Raw genomic sequence first — 24,185 nt, forward strand, 5'->3', positions numbered from 1 at the left:
TACCATAAAAGAACAGAGAAATGATGGGATATGAGCATTCCCACACTTGAGCAATATGTACTGCCCATACAGTATGCCAGGCTTAAAATAGGTGGATGGAATATATGTCCATGCCACCGAACATATTGGAAGAAACTGAGTCAGACTTAATCAGATGCATGGGATTGAGATGTCTATGGCATCAGGCATATAGGAGGGAGCATAGAAGCCAGGTGTAGAAGTGAGATGGGTGGGATGAATACTTCCAGCCATCTGTACAATATTGTGGGGAAAAAGAGAATAAAATATTAAACCAAGAGAATCCAACCTCAACATTTGTCAAAAGCCGTTCCCTCGGCCATACCTTGACTTCATGCATGTCTCCCCTCATGTGACAGTTCAGTGTCTGCTCTTGCATGTATTCCTCTTGTGATTGGATGGCATCTTGGCCAACTGGCATCTGATAACTCAGAATAAAGGCAATTAATGTCTTAAATGATAAGTTCCCATAATCCAAGTCTCATATGGATTTAAAATTGAGGATAATAAATGATTGCAAAAAATGTGAATACATCTTGACTCAAAATATAATATATAATTATGCAACAATTTCAAATAATACCCTTTTTTTTACTTAGTATACAATTACTTTTGTGAAAAATCAGAACATACTTAAATACAAGTTAAAGCACAACAGAATCTCAAAGAACTTTTTTTTTTTGAAAAAAGAAAACTTTTACAAATGTTCCCCCTTTTTTTTTTTTTTTTTTGGAATATGCTTATCAAAAATAATACTTCTAGAATCAATTTACACTTGCCATGGCAAACAATTTGCCAGGGAAATGCTTTAAAGAGTTTGATCAAATAATCAGTTGAGAAAAAATAACAAAAACAAACAACTCGGAATATGGGAGCACAATACTCCTAGAATTAACATTGTATAATAAAATCAAAACCATCTTGCCATGTTTCAAAATTAGATAGACAAATGAATAGAAGAAAATACAAATGGAACAATAAAAGACAGTGAAATTCAAACTAAGGAAATCTAAATGAATATGAACTTAATATCAATAAGAGTATTATAAAATATAAACTTGATCACATGACTATAAAAAGCTTTTACAAATATTCTCCTTGTTTTAGAAACTAGGTATAAGACACAATCTCAAAAGCATGAAAATCTCTATGAAAATAAACCCATACCATTAATTTCAAAATGTATATATAATAGCATAGAAATCCTATGTAACCTCTGAACTGATACTAATACTCTGAGTGAATTCAGAACACTTTTGATTCCGATATCTAAAATCCCCAATACTCATATCAATACCTTGCTGCTTACTTCTACATTTCTGTAAAATATGTACCCTTCCATGGCAAAAGAAGCGGAGTCTTGAACTATGGTGATGATTGTCATTCTTATTCAGCTTAAGTTTTTCTTCTTTAACCCCTCTATATTGTCTGTCGGGCTTTTCACCATACAAACGCTTTATAAGATTACTAATTAAAGACAAAAGCAGGTTAGCAAAATTATGAACAAATCGAGCATATCTGGAATTTAAAGGGTTTTCTAAAGTTGTCTCAGAAGCACAGCCAGGCTGGGGAAGGGCTGAGCCTGAAGCTGCAAATGTAGTTAGAGAAAGTTGAGCATGCGCATCAGTTCTCTGGACTTCCCAGGCAGGGGAAGCAATGGGCTTGGCCATGGGAGGAGTAGAGGGTGGGGTCTGGAGAGGAGGGGAGGGACCAGCACAATTTGAATCAGACTTGATTTTGAACTCAGGCCTGGATTCCTCTTCCCCCACTTTGCCTCCAGGTGCTAGGGGATTAAAAGCTTCTAGAGGGTGGGTCATTGCCTCCAGGCATGCAAAATTAGAGCAACAATTAGAATTGGGAAAAGCTGCAGGAATCTCTTCAGGTTTCTCTGAAAAAGCATGGTTGGGAGAGGGAGAGATATTTCCTTGTGTGAGTAAGTTGCTGGCTCTTTTAACAAAAATAAAAAGAAAAATAGAAAATCCACAAAAACAAAGCATTAACATGATCTTATCTCCCATTTGTCTGGTTAAACAGACTAAAATCAAAAATAGGATAATTAGGGAGTTTAAAAGGTCCATTTGAAAAAATTTAAAGGGAAAACACCAGGCAATTCAGCAGTACTTAAGATTTAAAGGGTTAGGGTAGGGAAAATTTCTTACCCAACCGGAAGATCAGAAGTGAGGTTCAGCTTTCCTCTTTGTGGTCAGCCATCTGTTAAGGGCTAAAATTCTAGCTAAACTGTCTAAAATATCTAATGAGTGGTCGCCAATAAATTATAAGCTTTAGCAAGAGTTAGACTTTTAAGCATTTATTAAGGAGAATAAGAATTTGGTAAAGAGAGAGAAAAAGGCCTAGATTTCTATCTATTAAAGGGAGAGCACATTTCTAGCTCCCTTCTCCACCAGAGTCCAGAGGAAAAGAGCGCGAGACTGAGCGCCAGTCTCTTCCTTCCTCCTCCCACTAGCCCGCGTCACTTCCTGACTCCTGGTCTTGCCCTCAAAGACCTTCCCTTCATGGGCAGAACTCTTCTACAGTAAGTATCCAGCAGGTGGCGTCATTCCAATCGTTACACTCCTTAAAGTGGGGCACTGTTTCCAGGCTGCAGTATCCCAAGCTTAAGTCTCAGGTGGTATGATTTAAAGAGAATCAGGTTCTTCCCTCGCCCAGCCTGTTTCCTGGTCCTAGATGACCCCAGACCAACTTGCCAATCAACCAGCTTTGTGTGTTGTGGTTGTTAGCTCCAACGAGTCTGTGCCCCTCCCCCACCTGGGCCACTTCTACTTGTGCCTACCTCCTGGTTCTCAGTAGGGGTGTAAAATCCAAGTTCTGCCTTAGCACCAGCATAAACCCCTGTAGTCTCTCCCCTGTCCAGGGTTCAGCCCACTCACCAGACTATGAGCTTATTTCCAGATGACACTGGTGCTTCAGCTGATTCAGAGGCTCTGGGGTCTCCTTCTCTGGTGAGGACTTCCTGAGACTGGATCTGTGTCAGGGTGACTGTGGGGTTGGGCCCAACTCCTGTATCAGCACAGCAGCTCCCTCCTTCTGACCTTCCAAGCCATTCTTGGTTAGAAGGTGATTTCAGCAAATTCTGTGAGTTTTGCTGCTCCTGGCATTTTCCTTATTTGGATGTTTTTTGGAGCAATTGTGTCATGAGTTCGGGAGCTCACTGCCTTTCCTCCGCCATCTTGGCTTCCCTACATTAATTCTTTTTTTTTTGCAGGGCAATGGGGGTTAAGTGACTTGCCCAGGGTCACACAGCTAGTAAGTGTCAAGTGTCTGAAGCCGAATTTGAACTCAGGTCCTCCTGAATCCAGGGCCGGTGCTCTAGCCACTGCGCCACCTAGCCACCCCCCCCCCCCACATTAATTCTTAACAACTGTGTTATTTAAAATTTTAAATGTGAGTTCTAATCTGTTCCCCCAGTTTTGGGGGGAAACTGAATAAAAATCACTGATAAATGAGTTTAGGTTTTTTAAGGCTTTATTGAAAGATAGTAAGAGAAAGAGAAGGATTGAGAACAGATTTCCTATAACCTGGCAATCCTAACCTTCCTAAGCTCCCCCTTCTGAAGTCTTCTCCCACCATGCTGATCTCTCGCATCAAAAGAGCAAAAACTCTCCCTAGCATCCTCTTCCTGCTTCATGTTCCCCTCACAGAAATGGAAGGTTCTTCAAGCTGATTGGGTAGTGTCATTCAAATTCATTGGTTCACTGGACCTGAAGGTGGTCTCAATGTAAAGTTCAAAGTTTTTAGCTTCTGAGAATAATTACTTTCTTAAGTACCCTAAAGTACCAGCCAGATGTGCTTACAATCTAGTAAGCAGTCAATAGCCTTATCCAATTCAATCAGTTTAACTCAGTCTCCAGGTGGGGCCCCTGAGTATCTGCTAAATCTCATCTATTACATTCCATTATCTTGACACATTTCCTCTCCCCCCCCCCCTTTGTTTCTTCTAGGAACAGGGTGTTCCTTGATGAAACACACCCTATGCTAACAAACAATATGTAAATAAAAATATAGGAAAATAAGAAAAAGGAAATTTTGTCCAGAGGGGTGGTCCCTCATGAACCAGTGCTTTGACACTGCCTGCAGATGGAGGGCCTCTGCAGAGAATACATATTACAAATGGTGTATATAATAACAGAAGGGAAAAAGAAAAACAACAAAACGAAACTGTTCATTCAAAGTCTTTGAGATCTTGTCTTCTTGGAGTGGTGGGATGTCATCAGGAAAACTGGACTCTGGTCTGGACTCTGATTGTCTCAGAACTCACTTCTTTAGCTGTTGAACTGCTGCATTTTCACTAATTCTTAGCTTAGCATTGTCAATGATCAAATTAAACAGTGTAAAAGTTCTCAATATAACTCATACTCAAACTTGATATAAATCTCATCTATCACATTCCATTATCTTGACAAACAACTTACTGTATTTTTCTGTGTTCCTTTGAATTCCCATGTTTTTTCTTTTTCTGAATTCGTTTACTACATAGTATATGTTACATATACAGTTTGTTCAGCCATTCTCTACTTGATTGATATTTGTCATTTCCAGTTCTTGGTTACCCCAAAACAGTTGCTATGAATATGTGAGTTTGTGTTGTACTCATGTTTCTGTCTTTGATTTCTTTGGGGCCTATTCAGTACTGAGATTTCTGGATCAGTGGGTATAAGCAATTCAGTCACTTTTGGGAGGAGAGGGAGCATGGTTCCAAATCGACTTTGGATCAAGTTGTAGCTCTACCAATAGTTTTTTCTTCCCATAGCTTCTCCTGCATTGACTGTTAATTTTTTGTCATTACTGCCTATTAGTAGGATTTAAGGTAAAAACCTTTAGAGATACTGTAATTTGCATTTCTTCTATTAGTAAAATGGTTTTGTCTGGCATAGTTGGCAAAATTTTTGTATTTAAATGGTCTGTTTTGTCTCTAGTAACTTAGATTCCTTTCAGAAATTTCTTTTTGATAAGTAATATAAATTTCCTTGGTAATTATTTACATTTATGTTAATTAGTTTGAACATTTGAATTACAACAGTTTTTCCATTTACCTCATTTGTCCTCTTCACAGTCTTTGTTTATTCTCATTTACTTTTTCTCTTAAGGTTGTGGTTAAAATGCATTCTTTTTGTCTAGTGTTGACTTTTTGTTTTGCAGTGCATTGTCTGAGATCAGTCTTCCCAGATTTCTTCCTATATCTCATATTCTTTTGGTCTTAATTGCATTATAATATTCTAGTATATGACCGACAGTTTCAATCATTTATTGCTTGCATATATAGGTTGCTTTCAGTTTGTGTTTTAGTTTATTTTGTAATTACCTGTAATCTTGCTATAAAATTCTTTGTGTAGATGGCCCTTTTAAAAATGATAACTCTTGAGAATACTTTCAGAGTATATTTATGACAGTGGAATTAGTTTAAGGGGTATGATTGTTTTAGTAATTTTATGTTGCTCTCCAAAGATTCTGTAAGTTCACAATTTGACTAGTTGAGTGCTTTTATTCTACCACAACCTCACAAACATCTTTTATTGTAATATTCTTCCTCTCTTCACTAGTTTTAAATTTATTCCCTCATCACAGTTGTGAGAGGGAATCCATCCATTCTGTTAACTGACTTTTTATGTTTTTTAATATGCTTGGAAATTATTGTAGTATGTAGTATAAGATAGTGATCTAGAGGCAGCTAGGTGGCGCAGTGGATAAAGCACCGGCCTTGGATTCAGGAGGACCTGAGTTCAAATACAGCCTCAGACACTTGACACTCACTAGCTGTGTCACCCTGGGCAAGTCAATTAACCCCAATTGCCTCACTTAAAAAAAAAAAGTATTCAGTTAATTAAATTTGGTTTTCCTTACATTACATTTTGGATTGTTTAAAAACATTTTTTTCTAATCAGCATAAAGTTATATACATGCAGTTTCTTAATTTTATTCCCTATACTAACACAATCCCCACCTCCTCCACCCCCCAAAAAAACCCTTCCAAAAAACTTCTGTAACCATCCACTTTTCCTTATTTGCATTAAATTCTAGATTACTTTGTTCCTGTTTCATCTGCTTGGTCAGTTTGCATATCAATTGAACAGTTCCATTTTTCTTTTCCCAATTAGGAAAGAATCAGTCTCCATTGTAGAACCTTTTTATTCTCTTGATGCTGTGTTTTGTAGGATAGTTAATCTTGGTATACATGTCAGCCCTTGGTTTTTGATAGTACATATCAACCACTACTTTGATTTCTGCTCTCTGAAGAAATCTTTGCTCTTTGAATTAGTGGTTGTTTATGCAAATTACTTCTCCCTGGCTGTGTCCGGGATGTTCTCCTTGTCTCTGGATTTGATGGCTATATTTCTACATAAAATAAAATTGGGGTTTCTTTTTTTCTGTGTTCTGCATTCCAGCCTCTATTTCCATTATTTCCAAGAAGTTTTAATTTTCTTGCTTTGTTTCCTGAAATGTGATAGTCAAACACTTTTTTTCTTCGTATATTTTGAAGGTCAGTAATGCTCAGATTATTTTATGAAAACTGCAGAGAACCTGTGCCTCCTGGCTCTTAAGACCATTGATCTTTTCCCATTACTTTTTTTTCCTTTCTGAAAGTACTGACCTTTTTGGGGAGAGGGGGGAGAGGGTTATATTTAAGCTATCTCCATCGCTACTTTATTCTTTTTTCTCCTTGAGTTGGCTTTGAATTCAGTCTCTTTCCCATTTAGAATGTCAGGAAATATGTGAATGGCAGCCTTTAATAGTTAAACATTTATAGTGTAAAACTAGATGTTGACAGTCATAGTTAGGTGGCACAGCGGGGTAAAAATGCCTGACTTGGTGTCAGGAAGACCTGACTACAAATCCTGCCTTAGGTGTTTACTAGTTTTGTGATCTTGGACAGTTGTCTTATAGAAATACAAGATTATCTTCCTATTACACCTTAGCATTTTTTGCTTTGTTTTTTATTCTTCCATTTCTGCTTTTTTCATTATACCCAAGACACTTGGCTCCTAAGAAAGTCTACCACTTCATTGAGATTTTCAACCATCTTTTTAGTCAATTCCCTTGTTCATCTTGAATTCTTCTTTCATCAATTTATTTTTAGTCTCATAGATTTCAGGCTTTCTATATCTTATATTATGAATTTAAACCATCTTGTGCAGGCATTCACTGTTCCGTAGTTTTAGTTGTAGCAGTTCTGTTTTTCCCTTTTTTATAGCTTTTTTTTTCACTCTTTTGTCCTATAGTCTTTGTTCACTAGAGTCCCTGTTTTGCTTACTGATTTCTTTGGTAATTCTACAAATTTCTCTGTGGTTTCTGTCCCATCTCCCATACTCCATCCGTTCTTCACCCCTCCACCCCTTTCTCTTTGTATTTTATGTGAACCATTTGTCATTTGGTATAGATTAGGTAGAATTAGTCATAATCATTCACTCCTCCATCTTGTCAGAAGTCTCCCCTGCTTTACATTTTAAAATAATCTTCATATTGTCTCTAGCTTATATCCCATAAGCTTACCTTTAAAAATCAATTGCAAGCATTAGCCTGAGAGGCACTGTGATATGGTGGATAGAGGGCCAACCTTGAAATTAGAATATCATAATTTCAAGTCCAAGTTGGTCATTTTAACCTTTCAGTGTCCTCAGGTAATTCTTTTTTTTTTTTTTTTTAGTGAGGCAATTGGGGTTAAGTGACTTGCCCAGGCTCACACAGTGTCACATGTTTGAGGCAGGATTTGAACTTTGCTCTATCCACTGTACCACCTAGCTGACCTCCCCCCCTCCCCCCATGGTGTTTTTAAAGGCATAAAATACTAATTATATTGGAATAGAGTTAGGAAAATTTTTTTTTAAGTCGCAGACCTTAGATTAAGAATCTTTGATCCAGGCCAACTTTATTATTTGTTTTTATTTAACCAAAAAAAAAATCTTACTGATATCTCTTGTCTTTTCATTATAATCATTGCCCATCCAGTCTCATCTTGAACTAAGCAAAAACATCTGATTCAGAAACCTTTGTCTGCCACACCAGTAGGCCACACTTTGCATATTTTACAATTGAAGAAACTGAATCCCATAGGAATGAATTGACTTTCAAGATCTGTTAGCTGGTAAATGGCTTTTAGGACTTGAAACCCAGATCTTCTGGCTCTAGGACCATTGATCTTTCCCCATTACTTTTCCTTCCTGAAAATAGTGATCCATGGGGAAAATACTAGGTTCCCTCTATCCTTTTTGCTTTTGCTTCCCTAAATTGGCATTAAATCCAATCTGTTCCCTTTGGAATGTTGGGAAATGTGAATGTGGTAGCCTTTAATAATTATGTAGTTATAGAGTAAAATTAGATTGCTGACAAAAGTAATAGCTAGCTGGCACAGTAGGGTAAAAAATACCTGACTTGGAGTCAGAAAGACCTGTGTTCAAATTCTACTTTAGTTGTTTGCTAGCTTTGTGACCCTGGACAAGACACTGAACCTCTCTCAAGCCTCATTTTTCTCATTTATAAAACTGGGGCTAACAATAGCACTTACCTCTCACAAGGTTGTTGTGACAATCAAATGAAGTAATAGATGATCATTGAAAATCAGTGTTATATAAAATCTTAGTTTTTATTATAACAAAAGTAATCGTTATTGTGGACAGAAACATTGACTTCAGTGTTAGAATTGCAGAAATATAAAAAATGAATAGTCTTTGCACTCAAGGCATGAACCTTTTTTCTTTTTTTTTTAAGTGAGGCAATTGGGGTTAAGTGACTTGCCCAGGGTCACACAGCTAGTAAGTGTTAAGTGTCTGAGGCTGGATTTGAACTCAGGTACTCCTGACTCCAGGGCCAGTGCTCTATCCACTGCGCCACCTAGCTGCCCCCAACCTTTTTTCAAATAGTAAAAACATTTATTGTAAGGGGAATGATTCTCTAGCAGAATTAACCTTATTGTTAATTATGGTTTTGGAGAAAGGAGACGGATCTTGTTGTAGAATAGTCTGAGTAGAAAATTGAGAAATCATGTTTTGTTTCTCATTTCCTTAGTTGTAAAACTGTTGCTATCTCCAATAATAGATAGTAGTGATGCTTTATTTAGAACTTTATTTTTCCAAATTACATGTAAAAACAAATTTCGACATCAATTTTTTAAAACTTTGTATTCCAACTTCTTTTCCTCCCTCTCTCCCTCCCTCCCTGCCCTCCCCCCAAGAACTCAAGCAATTCAGTGTAAGTTATACATGAGTAGTCATGCAAAACAGGTTGTGAAAGAAAATAGACAAAAACAAAACTTCAGATTAAGGAGTTATCAAGAAAATTATGCTTCAGTCTGTTTTCAGATACCATCGATTCTTTCTCTGCAGATGGATTTGCAATTTTCATAAGTCTTGCAGAGTTATCTTGGATCATTGCTGAAAATGCAGATTCATTGCAGATCATACCAACTTGCTTTAGAGTCAGATTATCTGGATTTGACTTTTGGCTCTGTGATCATAAGCAAGCCAGTTCTCTTTTTTGACCTTTGATTTCTCCAACTCTGACATGATGGTTGTGGACTATTTAATCTTTATATTCTTCTCTACCTCCAAATTGTATGGTTCTATGGCCTTTGTCAAGTTCTAGGCAAAAATCAATATATAGTCTGGTTTTAGCTGCTTCTAAACAAGCACGATACATATGCATTTATATATATATGTGTGTGTGTATATATATATGTATATATATGTATATGTATATATATGGTTAGGTTTTACATTTGAGCCACAGTTCAATTATATAAAATGATAATATTTCTTTTTGGGGGGGGGTTTGCTGGGCAATGGGGGTTAAGTGACTTGCCCAGGGTCACACAGCTAGTAAGTCAAGTGTCTTGAGGCCGGATTTGAACTCAGGTACTCCTGAATCCAAGGCCGGTGCTTTATCCACTGCGCCACCTAGCTGCCCCAAATGATAATATTTCTACTATTTACTGACCTCACAGTGTTGTTCAAAAGAAAGCACCCTGTAAACCTTAATCTATTTTATACATCATTGTCAAAAGCAGTGCCATTGTGGAACAAACATTTTGCTAGGGTCAGAAAGACCTAAATTTGGATTCCAAGCCTGCTATTCACTAGTCGTGTGACCTTCAACAAATAACTTGACCACTAGACTTCAATTTCTTTATTTCTTGCTGCAGTAGTGTATGATAATAGACAGTACTGTCATTTATTCCATTAGTATTTATTAAGTGTTCTATACAAGTCTGTCCTTTGGGTGCTGTGGAGTGTACAAAAAGGATGGATCTGCTCTTTGGAACTTGTAGTCTTTTAAGGGAGTTACATCAGATGTAGAAATATAGTTGTTATGGAGTTTATGACAGTCAGTGAGTCACAAGAAAGATACACCTTCTATTTTCTCACTCAAGACAGTTTAATTAGAAGCCATCTACTTTAAGTACTTTTCCAACCAAAGGGAATAGAGGCAGCACACTGTGGTATAAAGAACACTGGATTTGGAGTGAGGAGACATACTGGGTCTGTCATCTGTTTGTTCAGTGATTTTGATAACATGTCCAAAGAAAAGCCAACTTGTTCAATTTGCCCTGCCTCAATTTTCTCTTATGTAATTTAGGGCTTGGGATTATATAGCTATATATTACAGTCCTCTATCTATCTATCTATCTATAAATGGTATTTTAAAAATATTTTTTTGGTTGCCTTTTGCATTTCACTGTTTCTGGGAGTTGAGGGACCACCTTTTTTTGGGGGGGGGTGAGGCAATTGGGGTTAAGTGACTTGCCCAGGGTCACACAGCTAGTAAGTGTCAGGTGTCTGAGGTCGAATTTGAACTCAGGTCCTCCTGACTCCAGAGCCGGTGTTCTATCCACTGCACCACCTAGCTGCCCCTGAGGGACCACCTTTATAGTTATTGAGTAGGACCCATAGATTTGCGTATGGAACAGGCTTCAAAGGTCATCTACTCCAGTTTTATAGATAAGGAAACTAAAAGGGACAGCTAGGTGGCACAGTGGATAGAGAACTGGCCCTGGATTCAGGAGGACCTGAGTTCAAATTCGGCCTCAGACACTTTACACACTTACTAGCTGTGTGACCCTGGGCAAGTCACTTAACCCCAATTGCCTCAACAAGGGGGGGAAAAAAGTTCAAAATGAAAAAGAATGTCCAAAAAAAAAAAAAAAGGAAAGGAAAGAAAAGGAAACTAAAGCCCAGAAAGGTCAAGATTCTTGCCCAGGTTTCACAAGTGTTAAATGACCAAGCTGAGACATAAGCCCAGGCCCTCAGACTCTAAATTCATTGCCTCTGTCACCTATCCTGTTGTAGATTTTGACACATTTTGTTAGGCTTAACTTCCTGGTTAGAGATTAAGGAACTTCAATTTGTGATCCTGGGCAAATTACTTAACTTCTTTCGGCCTCAGTTTCCTCATCTGTAAAATCAAGATAATAATAGCACCTACCTGACAGTTGTGGAATATACTTATTTTAAGGATTTTCACTTATGTTTAGTAAATTGAAAGGTAGAAATTATATTTAAGTTTTGTTTTGGGTGGTTTGATTTTTTGCTAGTTTTAAGTAAGTTTTATTTGCCTTTATTGAATAATTTCAAACAAGGCAATTAAGCATCTTGGAGTATGGAGATTATTTATATACCTATCTATCTGTTCATTCATTTATTTTAATAATGAGCATTTTTATTTATAGTTTTGAGTTCCAATTTTTATACCTCTTTCCCTCCCTTCCCATCTCCCTTCCTGAGGCAGCAAACAATTAAATATGGGCTGTATAATATGTGGTTATATAAAACATTATCATATTTGTAATTTTGTACAAGAAAGCTTGATAAAAAGGGAAAAAAATGAAAGAAAGTGAAAAAATAGCATACTTCAGTCTGTTCCATCAATATCAGTTCTTTCTTTGGAGGTGGATAGTATGTTTCCTCATTAGTACTTTGAGATTGTCTTAGATCATTGTATTGTTGAGAAAAGTCAAGTCATTCACAGTGCTTCATCAAACAATATTTCTGTCTCTGTATACAACATTCTCTTGGTTCTGCTCACTTCACAATACATCATTTCATACATATCTTTTCAGGCCTTTCTGGAGTCATCCTGCTTGTTATTTCTTGTTGTTGTTGTTGTTGTTGTTGTTGTTGTTTTTTGTGGGCCAATGGGGGTTAAGTGACTTGCCCAGGGTCACACAGCTAGTAAGTGTCAAGTGTCTGAAGCCAGATTTGAACTCAGGTACTCCTGAATCCAGAGCCGGTGCTCTATCCACTGTGCAACCTAGCTGCCCCCTGCTTGTTATTTCTTATAGCACAATAATATTGCATCACCATCATATACCACAGTTTGTTTAGCCATTCCCCATTTGATGGGCATTCCTTTGATTTCCAATTCTTAGCCACCACAAAAAGAGCTTCTATAAATATTTTTATAAATCTGATTCAGCTCTCTAGTTGAGAAATGAGGCTTTTATCAGAGATATTTGTTTTAAAAATTCCCAGTTTTCTACTTCTCTTTTAATCTTGGTTACATTAGTTTTGCGCAAAAGCCTTTTAACTTTCTATAATCAAAATGATCTATTTTACATTTTATTTTGTTCTCTATATCTTCTTTGGTCCTAAATTCTTCCCCTGCCCATAAATCTGACAGATAAACGATTCCATGCTCCCTTAATTTTCTTATGATGTCATCTTTTATGTGTAAATTATGTACCCATTTTGACCTTATTTTAGTATATGTTGTGAGGTGTTGGTCTATACCTAGTTTCTGCCATCCTGTTTTACCGTTTTCCTAGCAGTTTTTGTCAAATAATGAGTTTTTGTTTCAAAAGCTTGGCTATTTGGGTTTATCATATACTAGACTAATACAGTGTAGTTTCTATCCAATTCTACTGATCTACTTCTCTATTTCTTAGCAGTACCAGATTGTTTTAATAATTACCACTTTCTAACACAGTTTGAGATCTGGTACTGCTAGACCACTATCTTTCATATTTTTTCATTGATTCCCATGATATCCTTGAACTTTGTTTTTCAAGATGAATTTTTAAATTTTTTTTCTAGCTCTATACAATTTTTTTGATAGTTTGATTGGTATAGCACTAAATAAATAAACTAAGGTAGGATTGTCATTTTTATTATACTGGCTCAGCCTACCCATGAGCAATTAATATTTTTCCAGTTGTTTAGATCTGACTTTATTTCTGTGAAGTGTTTTGTAGTTCTGGTCATGTAGTTGCTGTGTTTTGTCTTAGGAGCCAACTCCCAAGTATTTTATGTTGACCACAGTTATTTTATTATTTTTTTTGTTTGTTTTGGTTTTTTGGGCAGGGCAATGAGGGTTAAGTGACTTGCCCAGGGTCACACAGCTAGTAAGTGTCAAGTGTTTGAGGCCGATTTGAACTCAGGTCCTCCTGAATTCAGGGCCAATGCTCTCTATCCACTGTGCCACCTAGCTGCCTGTGATCACGGTTATTTTAAATGGAATTTCTCTTTCTATTTCTTGTTGCTAGACCTTCTTGGTAATATATAGAAATCCTGATGATTTATGTGTGTTAATTTTGTATCCTGCAACTTTGCTAATGTTAATAATTTCAAGTAGTTTTTTGTTTTGTTTTGTTTTGTTTTTAGTGAGGCAATTGGGGTTAAGTGACTTGCCCAGGGTCACACAGCTAGTAAGTGTTAAGTGTCTCAAGTAGTTTTTTAGTTGATTCTCTAGGTTTTTCTAAGTATAACATACCTGCAGAGAGTGATAGTTTTGTTTCCTCATTACCTATTCTTTTTTTGTGTGTGGGGGGGGCAATGAGGGTTAAGTGACTTGTCCAGGGTCACACAGCTAGTAAGTGTCAAGTGTCTGAGGCCGGATTTGAACTCAGGTACTCCTGAATCCAGGGCCAGTGCTTTACCACTGTGTCATCTAGCTGCCCCCTCATTACCTATTCTAATTCCTTTAATTTCTTTTTATTTTATTCCTATAGCTAACATTTTTAATACAATATTAAATAATAGAGGTGCTAATGGGTATCCTTGCTTCACCCCTGATTGTATTGGGAAGGCTTTTAGGTTATCCCCATTATAGATAATGCTTGCTGATGATTTTAGATAAATAATACTTAACATTTTAAGGTAAGCTACTTTTATTCCTATGCTAATATTTTTAATGTGACCTGGTAGAATTTATACCAGGAATGCAGGGTTGGTTCGTTATTAGGAAAACTATCAGTACAATTGACCATATCAATAACAAAAGCAACAGAAGTCATATGATTATCTCAATAGATGCAGAAAAGGTCTTTGATAAAATACAGCATCCATTCCTATTTAAAAACCACTAGAGAGATTGTGGAGTTAATTACATGCACTTCTAATTTTAACAAAAGTTTTTCGAGGTTTCTTGCACCATTTACCTTGGTGCAAACTCAATCTTGAAAGACTACTTTAAGTAAAAGCATCCTGCTTCATCATGCTTTAAAATGTGTGATTTCATCATTTTGGGTACTTCTTCCACTAAGCATACTTTGTAATCCTTGCAACTTTTTATGTTTCATTTAATTGCTGTTGCTAAAAAAAATAACCTTCCAACTTCATATGATGTACTTATCTATGTTGGTCTTCATACAATAAGATAGAATGTCACTTAAAACTTTTCTAGCTTGTTAGGCACTACCATTTTTAGTGTTTTACCTTCAAGAATTTTTTTGTAAAGGAAAACATCACAACTTAATATTTTGTAGAGCAACTTGAAAATTAAAGAGAATGTTTGCATGCTTTGGGAAAAATACAAGGTACTAGCTTTTTCTCTAGCTTGTTGCCCCACTGGTGTTCAATATTGATTCTTTTTTCCTTTTTCTTTTTTCCCTTTACCTTAGTTGTACGCTCAGAGAAGAAACGTCTTAGGAAGCCAAGTAAGTGGCTTCTGGAATATACAGAGAAATATGACCAGATATTTGCCCCCAAGAAAAAACAAAAAAAGGTGCAGGAACAATTGTCCAAGGTGAGTATGTGTTCTTTACACCCTTTTTTCAACTGTTCTTTCACAGGTACTTTCACAATTCTTATTTTCATCCTGTGTACTTGGCTGTTTTGGTTGTTTTTATTGCTGTTAGGTAAATTCCCTAAGAGAAAATGAAGCCCAGACTACACAGTGCCAATCTAGCACTGATCTCCAAAATAAGCCAGTGGAAGAGAGCTCTTCAACCAAAGAGGATCCTCCCGTCCTTGAGAGAGAGGCTCCATTTTTGGAAGGACCAATAGGCCAGTCTGAACTTGGAGGGGGAAATGCAGAATTGCCAGAACTGACCTTGTCTGTGCCAATCACACGTGAAGTTTCTTCTTGGTCTTCACTGGATCCAGAGGAGCCATTATTGAAACCAAGTAAGGAATACCCAGACTTTGTGGAATGGACTAATTCTATGTGGAGCGGAAAGAATATTGGGTGGAATGTCAGGAGCCCTAAATTTTATTTAGCCTCAGCTCTACTACTGACTTACCTAATGACTTTGAACCTGTCACTTGTGCTCTCTGAAACTCAGTTGCCTCATCTGCCTCATCTGTAAAATATGAGGGCTATCAAGCCAGCTTAATAAAATGTAATAATCAATTAAAAAAATATATTAGGAGAAGGGGGTAAAGGACCTATAAAGTTGTTAGGATTTTTTGTTGTTGTTGTTCATCTCAATATTCTAGTATATTGAATATATTTTTAAACTTTTCTTGTCCAGTATGAGCTGTGTTCAAATGAGAACAGGCATAGCAAAAAGGGAACAATAAAAACCTATCACCATTGAAGTACCTGACAGACATATGTGTTCTCTCTGGAATCAGTTTAGAATTTGGATTTGAGGGAAAGCAGATATTATCATCGCTACTCAACAAGAATTAAAACAATAATGTATTTCCATTCCTTCACCCTGCATACAGTTTGTTTTGTCAGAATAGGTTTGTTAGAATAGGTTAACTCATTTGAATGTATTCATGGGTGTGATGCTAGGTATGAGATGGATTTGAGTTAAAGTGCTTGGAAAACCTGTAGCTTATACCTAGTTTTTTGTTGTTGTTATTTACATTAAGCTAATAAAGATAAATTATATTTTAGGAAATTATGAAAGTAAGCGTCAGAGGAAGCCAACAAAAAAACTCCTTGAATCCAATGATTTGGACCCTGGATTTATGCCCAAAAAGGGGGATTTGACGCTCCTAAGGAAGGTATGTTGTTGTTTTAATCCTTAGATTGAAAAATAATCAAATGGGCTTAAAAATAAATGTCCAAAAAGAAATGAGAAAATGCACTTCCTCCCTTCTTTGCAGAAATATGGAAAATTGCATATATTCTGAGATGCACTTAATGTGTTGGTTAATTTAGCTGAACTGATTTTTTTCTTTAAAATTCTTTGTAAGGAGAGTGGTCATCAAAGAATATATTAGAGGGGCGGCTAGGTGGCACAGTGGATAGAGCACCGGCCCTGGAGTCAGGAGTACCTGAGTTCAAATCCAGCCTCAGACACTTAACACTTACTAGCTGTGTGACTCTGGGCAAGTCACTTAACCCCAATTGCCTCACTTAAAAAAAAAAAGAATATATTAGAAATTAAGATAATAAAAAACCAAAGGAATTAACATTTAAATGTTGAAAATCAATCTCTAAATGTCTCCAAAAACTTATTGTATATCAATTTCTGAAGTTTCAGTTCTACTACTACTACTACTGCTGCTGCTGCTGCTAGTACTACTATTACTACTACTACTACTACTAAAATAATGAGCATAAGGGGCAGCTAGGTGGTGAAGTGGATAAAGCACCAGCCCTGGATTCAAGAGGACCTGAATTTAAATGTGGCCTCAGACACTTGACACTTACTAGGTGTGCGACCCTGGGCTTAACCCTCATTTAACCCTCATTGGCCCACAGAAAAAAAAATTAATAATAAGCATATAAGGTGGTGCTTGAATTTCTCACAGTTAACATGAAAAATTAATTTTCTGACATAGGATGAAACCAGAGACCACAAAACAAAAAAGAGAACATAAACTCAAAAAATAAAAAAGATTTTCTGGTAAATCAGAAGGATTTTCAAATATGAATGGAATCTTTGTATTAAATATCTGTAATATAAATCTTGACACCCCAAATCTCCAAAACATTGAAAATACATAAGATTTAGAGCACTGTACAGGAGACAAAGGATGTGAACAGTTTTCAGGAATGAAGAGAAGCTATGTAAAATCATGTACAATAAATGTTCAACATCACAAAAAAATCAGAGAAGGAAAAATCCTGAAGTATTATTTCCATTATCCTTCAAGTTAGAAGAGATGCTTTTAAAAAAAAAAGAAAGGAAAAGCCAGAAAACTCATTTTTAAGAGAGAGTATAGATAAAGAGGCAGGCTGATTCGCTGATGAAAAGTTTTCAATTGATTCAGTTATTCTGGAGAAAACCAGTCTGTTATCATTTCTTAATAATAGGAGCTGACATACAGTGTTTTATGGATTGTAGAATACTTTATGCATATTGTTTATTTTTACCCTCCCAACTATCTTGTGTGGTGGTTGCTATTATCACCCAGTTTTAGAGATAAGGAAACTGGGTGAGTTGCCCAGGTTCACACAGCTACTAAGTGGTAAGGCTGTATTAGAACTCAGGCTTGGAGCATTGGCCCTGGAGTCAGGAGTACCTGAGTTCAAATCCGGCCTCAGACACTTGGCACTTACTAGCTGTGTGACCCTGGGCAAGTCACTTAACCCCAATTGCCTCACTTAAAAAAAAAAAAAGAACTCAGGCTTTCCTAGCTTCAGATCTGGCTCTCTATTCATTATACCACCTAGTTATAATAGTTCACTATATTTGTATTCCATTAATTGTTCAGACACTTCACATTTCACAATGGTTGTTTCCTGGCTTTTGCTATTATGAATGGGTATGGAATATATTTAAACAAGTCTTTTCCCCCATCTATAACACTATCTTTGACTCTCCTAAGGATGTAACTGGAGTATCAAGATCAGTGGATCAAAGAGGATAAACAATTTGGTTACTCTTACTATGTAATATTGTCTTTCTTGTCAGGGTAGTGTTGCCAAAGTTTTGTCATCTAGTGTCAAACATTGACTACTAAAAACAATAGAAAGTTGTTTCCTAAATTTTTTATGGAGAGGGTACTCCTCTCTATGGAGATTTTATGGAGTTCTATAGGTTTCCTATTACCTATTTAATGTGAGGACAAGGAGAGAAATGTATTTGTGGACTTTTCAGGTCTTTTGCTCAAAGCAATTATTTCTTCCTTAGATGTGAAGTATTTGCATGTGTTGCCATTTACTGTTAGTCATCTTCTGTTTGTGTACTTGATCTTATTTGATCATCATGACCCACTGTAGTAGAAAAATTGCAAAAGTGGCAGTATTGGTATAGTGTTGGAAGAGAACTTGCACTTCTGTTGGTTTCCTACCTATATGATCCAAGTCACATGAAACCCTTGGGTTTCAGGTTCCTTATCTGTAAAATGGGAAGATTAAAATAAATGGCCTTTTGGGCACCTTCAAGCTCCATATTTGTGATCCTAAATAGTGTATTTTTCTGTGGGAAGTAGTTAGAGAAATTGAGAAAAAGCTTTTACTTTTCTGTGTGCTTATTCTTTTTATTTATTTATTTGTTTGTTTGTTTGTTTGTTTAAGGGCAGCTAGGTGGTGCAGTGGATAAAGCACCAGCCCTGGATTCAGGAGGACCTGAGTTCAAATCTGGCCTCTCACACTTGACACTTACTAGCTGTGTGACCTTGGGCAAGTCACTTAACCCTCATTGCCTTTCCTTTTAAAAAAAAAACAGGTTGGCCCCCTATTCAGCAAAAGCCATTTTTTGTAACTAAGAATAAAAGAGGTTTAAAAAGCAAATCAACAAAACTGACACCACCACAGGTACTTTATATGAAATGCTCCATACCCAGAAATTTCCCACTCATCCTGAGAAAGGGTAAGTAGGGTGGGATGGTCTAGAATTCCTGGTTTAGTTTTCTCAACTCTTTGCCTGGGGTTAGACTTGGTCATTTAGAATTATTTATCCTTGAGTTGTTTGTTATTATCATTGTGTATTGTTTTCCTTTTGCTTATTTCACTTTGGGTCATATGTAACTTCATATATAACTCTTTCCCTTTTTGGGGGGGCGGGACAATGAGGGTTAAGTGTCTTGCCCAGGGTCACACACCTAGTAAGTGTCAAGTGTCTGAGGTTGGATTTGAACTCAGGTCCTCCTGAATCCGGGACCAGTGCTTTATCCACTGCCCCAATGACCTGCCCCCCTAACTCTTTCCATTAATGTTTCATGTTTATCCTTTATTATGGCTGGCTAATTTTTAATGGGCAACTAGGTGGTACAGTGAATAGTGACAGGTTTGGAGTCAGAAAGACCTCTCTTCCTGCTTTCAAATCTGGCCTTAGATAACTTATTTGCTGTGTGACCCAGGACAAGTCACTTAACCGTTTGCCTCAGTTTCCTCATCTGTAAAATGAGCTAAAGAATGCAATGGCAAACCACTCCAGTATCTTTACCAAGAAAATCCCAAACTACTGAAGAACATTAATTTCTTACTGCACAATAATATTTCATTCCATTTATATATAGTAATTTTTTCAGCCAGTTCCTAAATGTCTAAAACTGTGAAGTCAAACATGTAGTCCCAGCCAAAACACTCCAAAGTGTACCTCAATCATATTAAAATGTAATTAGGATCTGGGGACAGCTAGGTGGCACAGTAGGTAGAGCACTGGCCATGGAGTCAGGAGGACCTGAGTTCAAATCCAGACTCAGACACTTAACACTTACTGGCTGTGTGACCCTGGGCAAGTCACTTAACCCCAGTTGCCTCACCAAAAAACCAAAAATAAAATGTAATTAAGATCCACTGTTGTTGTAGTAAGAAGGCTCAACCATTCTGGAGAGCAATTTGGCACTATGGCCAAAGAACTGTAGATAGATACCCTTTGATCCAGCAATACCACTGCTAGGTTTATATCCCAAAGACATCCCCAAAAAGCGAAAAAGACCTATTTGTACAAAAATGTTTATAGCAGCTCTTTTTGTGGTGGCTAAGAATTGGAAATCAAAGGAATGCTCATCAATTGGGTAATGGCTAAACAAACTGTGGTATATGATGGTAATGCAATATTATTGTGTTATAAGAAAGACAAGCAAGATAACTTCAGAAAGGCCTGGAAAGATATGTATGAAATGATGTATTGTGAAGTGAGCAGAACAGAGTGAACATTGTACACAGAGACAGCAATATTATTTAATAAAGAATTGTGAATGACTTGACTGTTCTCAACAATATAATGATCTAAGTCGATCCCAAAGGATTGTTGATGAAACATACTATCCACCTACAAAGAAAGAACTGATATTAATGAAACAGACTGAAGCATGCTATTTTTCACTCTTTTTCTTTTAATCAAGTTTTCCTGTACAAAATGCCAAATATGGTAATGTTTTACATAATCAGACATTATAGCCCATAGCTGATTGTTTGCTGCCTCAGGTAATAGGATGGGAGGGAGGGAAAGAGGGATAAAAAATTGGAATGCAAAACTATTTCTAAAATGTTTATCATTAAAATATTTAATTGGGAAATATTTAGCAAAATAATTAACATTACATTTAAAAATTAAGTCATTGTGAAGTCCATTGGGATCCTTATGTATGGATTAGAGGCCCTCACTTTTGTATGAGTTTGACACCACTGGTCTAAGGTAGTCTAAGACAATTCCTTAAGTTCTATATATCCCCCCCATCTCTTGAATTCCCCTAATTCTGGTCCTGGTAGTGTTTTTTATTTGTGATTAATCACTTTTGTTTGTGATTATACTACCTCTTTAAAGTTCTTACTCCTTCTTAGCCCCATTTGTTTCCCTGTTGAGTTTGATGAGGGAGGAGGAGGAGGAAGTCAGGTTGGAAAAATGTATTGTCTGTAACCCTTTCTTGTTTTATTTCAGATAATAAAGTTCATCTGTCTCTATTTCCCCTATCCCTTCCTTCATCTTTGTTTCTTCTCCCACACTCCAATTATGAGAATCTATATACCTTTATTACAATGTTTAAATAAATTTACCTTTTGAAAATTTTCTGAATTCTTGAGTTTGTTTTTCACATTCCTACTTAGCTCTAGTTTTTTCATCAGAAATGCTTGGAAGTCCTTGAAGTTATTCTTAGTCGTAAATTTCTCTTTTGCCTTTTGGGATATTGTTTTCTAAGATTTCCTCTCATTTATTGTAGAAGCTGAAAGATTTTATGTGATTCTGACAATAGATCCTTAGTTTTTGGGATGTTTAAAGTATTTTTCCTTTGACATAGGAGGTCAGGATTCTGGCCATGCCATTCTTAGGACTTTTTTTTCCACTTGGGTTCCTTTCAGGAAGTAATGGATATTTTCTCTTAATTTTAGCCCTTAGGTTTTGGGGGGGGCAGGGCAATTGGGGTTAAGTGACTTGCCCAGGGTCACACAGCTAGTAAGTGTTAAGTATCTGAGGCTGGATTTGAACTCAGGTCCTCCTGAATCCAGGGCCAGTGCTTTATCCACTGCGCCACCTGGCTGCCCCCCCTAGCCCTCAGGTTTTAATAGATACGGATAGTTTTCATTGATGATTTCTTTCTTTCTTTCTTTCTTTCTTTTTTATTTTATTTTTTTTAAGTGAGCCAATTGGGGTTAAGTGACTTGCCTAAGGTCACACAGGTAGTAAGTGTTAAGTATCTGAGGCTGGATTTGAACTCAGGTCCTCCTGACTCCAGGGCCGATGCTCTATCCACTGCGTCACCTAGTTGCCCTGATGATTTCTTTTTTTTTCTTTTTCTTTTTTTTTGTGTGTGTAGGGCAGTGGGGGTTAAGTGACTTGTCCAGGGTCACACAGGTAGTAAGTGTCAAATGTCTGAGGTGGGATTTGAACTCAGGTACTCCTGAATCCAGGGCTGGTGCTTTATCTACTGCGCCACCTAGCTGCGCCCCCCCCCCCCGATTTCTTAATATAGTGTCCAGACATATATTTTTTTTAATCATTGTTTTCAGAATGTCAATTAAATTATCTTGACTTATTTTGTAGGTCAGTCATTTTTGATAAATCAGATATTTCAGATTTTTGTTGTTTCAATCTTTTGATTTTGTTCTAATATTTCTTGTTATGGAGTTATTGATTTGGGTATATTCTTGTTTTCAGGAAGTGCTTTTGTTGAGTATAGTTTTACTTCTTTCAATTAAATTATATATTCTCTTTCCAGTTCTTTCCTTTAGAGTTTTAATTCATTTTTAAATTTCTTCTCATTATTCAGATAGTCTTGGAAAGTCCAATTTTTTCCTTTGAATCTGTGCTTGAAGTTGTGGAATTACTTTTGTTTTTGTGACTCTCTAGATTTATATTAATATTTTGTATTGGCCAGTATTTGGTTTAGTTATCTCTTCAGTTTTAGTTCCTAATTCAGGAACTAAATTCCAAATTTAAGAAGTAGAAAAAGGGAATGTGAAGGACAGAGCCATGGTTAAAACTCCCTACTTACTTTGTGGTTTAGGCTGTCCCACTTAGTTACACACTGAGTCCTCTGGGTTTTTGCACTAACTTCTACCTTTTCAAGATCAGACTTTCACCTCCTAAGATGAGGTCTCCTGTATCTTTGAGGTTCAGAGCTCTACATCTTCAGAGCCCCCCTCTTTGGTATCTTGGTCATTAGAAGCTTTGTTTGTGAGAGTTGTGGTGCCATGCTGGTAAATAACACTTTGCATTACGTTCCTGCCCGCTGTTGCCACATAGGACTCCCTAGTTGTTTATGCTGGAGTTTTGTCAGGGGAGAGGCCCTTGACTCTTGCTACTACCTCTAATTATGCAGACTTGCAAGTTATGTGCTCTTATTGTTCTAGGCTTACTTTGCTAGAGTAGCCTTCTTTCCTATTGCCTTTGGGTTTCTGGCTGACTTTTTGTTAATTCTGGGCTGTATCTCACTTACTTTAGTTTATCACTGTATTTCTTAGTCATTAATCAGTCTCACACACATTACAGTTTTCCTTCTTTTTCAGGCAGCCATCTATGGATTCTCAGAACATGTCCTCTGTTACTGTCAAGTTCATATCTTATATTTCCTGAGTGTGTCTGAAACATCCCCTCATTAACTTTTATTGTTCTTTATTATTTTCCAGTTATATGTAAAGGTAGTTTTCAACATTTGTTTTCATAAGATTTTTAGTTCCAAATTTTTTCTCCCTCCCTCCCTCGCCACCCCCCCCCCAAGACAGAAAGCAATCTGATATAGGTTATATATGTACAATCACATTAAACATATTTCTACATTGGTCATATTGTGAAAAAAGAATCAGAACACAAGGGAAAAACTTCAAAAAAGGGAAAAAAAACAGCCAAAAAGTAGAAACCGTGTGGTTCAATTTGCATTCAGAATCCACAGTTTTTTGTTTTTGTTTTTTTTTTGTGTATGTGAGGCAAATGGGATTAAGTGACTTGCCCTTCCCAGGGTCACACAGCCTAGTAAGTGTTAAGTGTCTAAAGCTGGATTTGAACTCAGGTCCTCCTGAATCCAGGACCAGTGCTCTATCCACTGCACCATCTAGCTGCCCCCCACAGTTCTTTTTTTGGATGTGGAGAACATTTTCCTTCATGAGTTCTTTGTAATTGTCTTGGATCATTGCACTGCTGAGAAGAGCCAAGTCTATGACAATTGATCATCACACAATGTTGCTGTTAGTATGTACAATGTTCTCTTGGTTCTGCTCACTTCACTCAGAATCAGTCCACTTAAGTCTTTCCAGGTTTTTCTGGAAGCTCATCATTTCTTAGAGCACAATAGTATTCTTGAGCTTTTTCTTGTCCTGACCTTATAAGTCTTCATGTTGTTGATCACAGCATCCCTTATTCCTGGGAGCACTGTTTCCCAGCTTCCTTCTTACTTTAGTAGTCTTTGGATTTGACGAATGGCCCAAATTATAAGCAGTAGGCTTCATGCTACTCAAGTAGCTGGTGTCTAAGGATATAGGACTGGGTATCAAACTTTGTACAGGAAAAAGAAATAGAAATTTACTTTGGAGGATAGGATCCAAGTTAACAGAAATGTTTGGTAGAGCATGAAGAAGATTCTTTTAAATGTTATTTTACACCCAGTCCTGTAGTCTGGCCGTGGTTAATTCCTAACTCTCCCTCTTAATAGTTATTCTGA

General features: G+C 36.9%; 1 protein-coding gene across 13 annotated transcripts in view; it reads left to right on the forward strand.

The window, feature by feature from the left end:
* Positions 1–24,185, forward strand: part of NSD1 (nuclear receptor binding SET domain protein 1) — a 175,691-nt gene that overhangs the window by 100,785 nt on the left and 50,721 nt on the right. For all 13 annotated transcript variants that reach the window (XM_043982055.1, XM_043982064.1, XM_043982057.1 and 10 more), the window contains 3 exons: positions 14,861–14,985; positions 15,098–15,365; positions 16,087–16,196. In XM_043982055.1, coding sequence (XP_043837990.1) covers positions 14,861–14,985; positions 15,098–15,365; positions 16,087–16,196 — 503 coding nt within the window. The remainder of the gene's footprint in view (positions 1–14,860; positions 14,986–15,097; positions 15,366–16,086; positions 16,197–24,185) is intronic.

Source organism: Dromiciops gliroides, chromosome 2 (genome assembly GCF_019393635.1).
Source record: "Dromiciops gliroides isolate mDroGli1 chromosome 2, mDroGli1.pri, whole genome shotgun sequence".
In the NCBI taxonomy this organism is placed as follows: domain Eukaryota; kingdom Metazoa; phylum Chordata; class Mammalia; order Microbiotheria; family Microbiotheriidae; genus Dromiciops; species Dromiciops gliroides.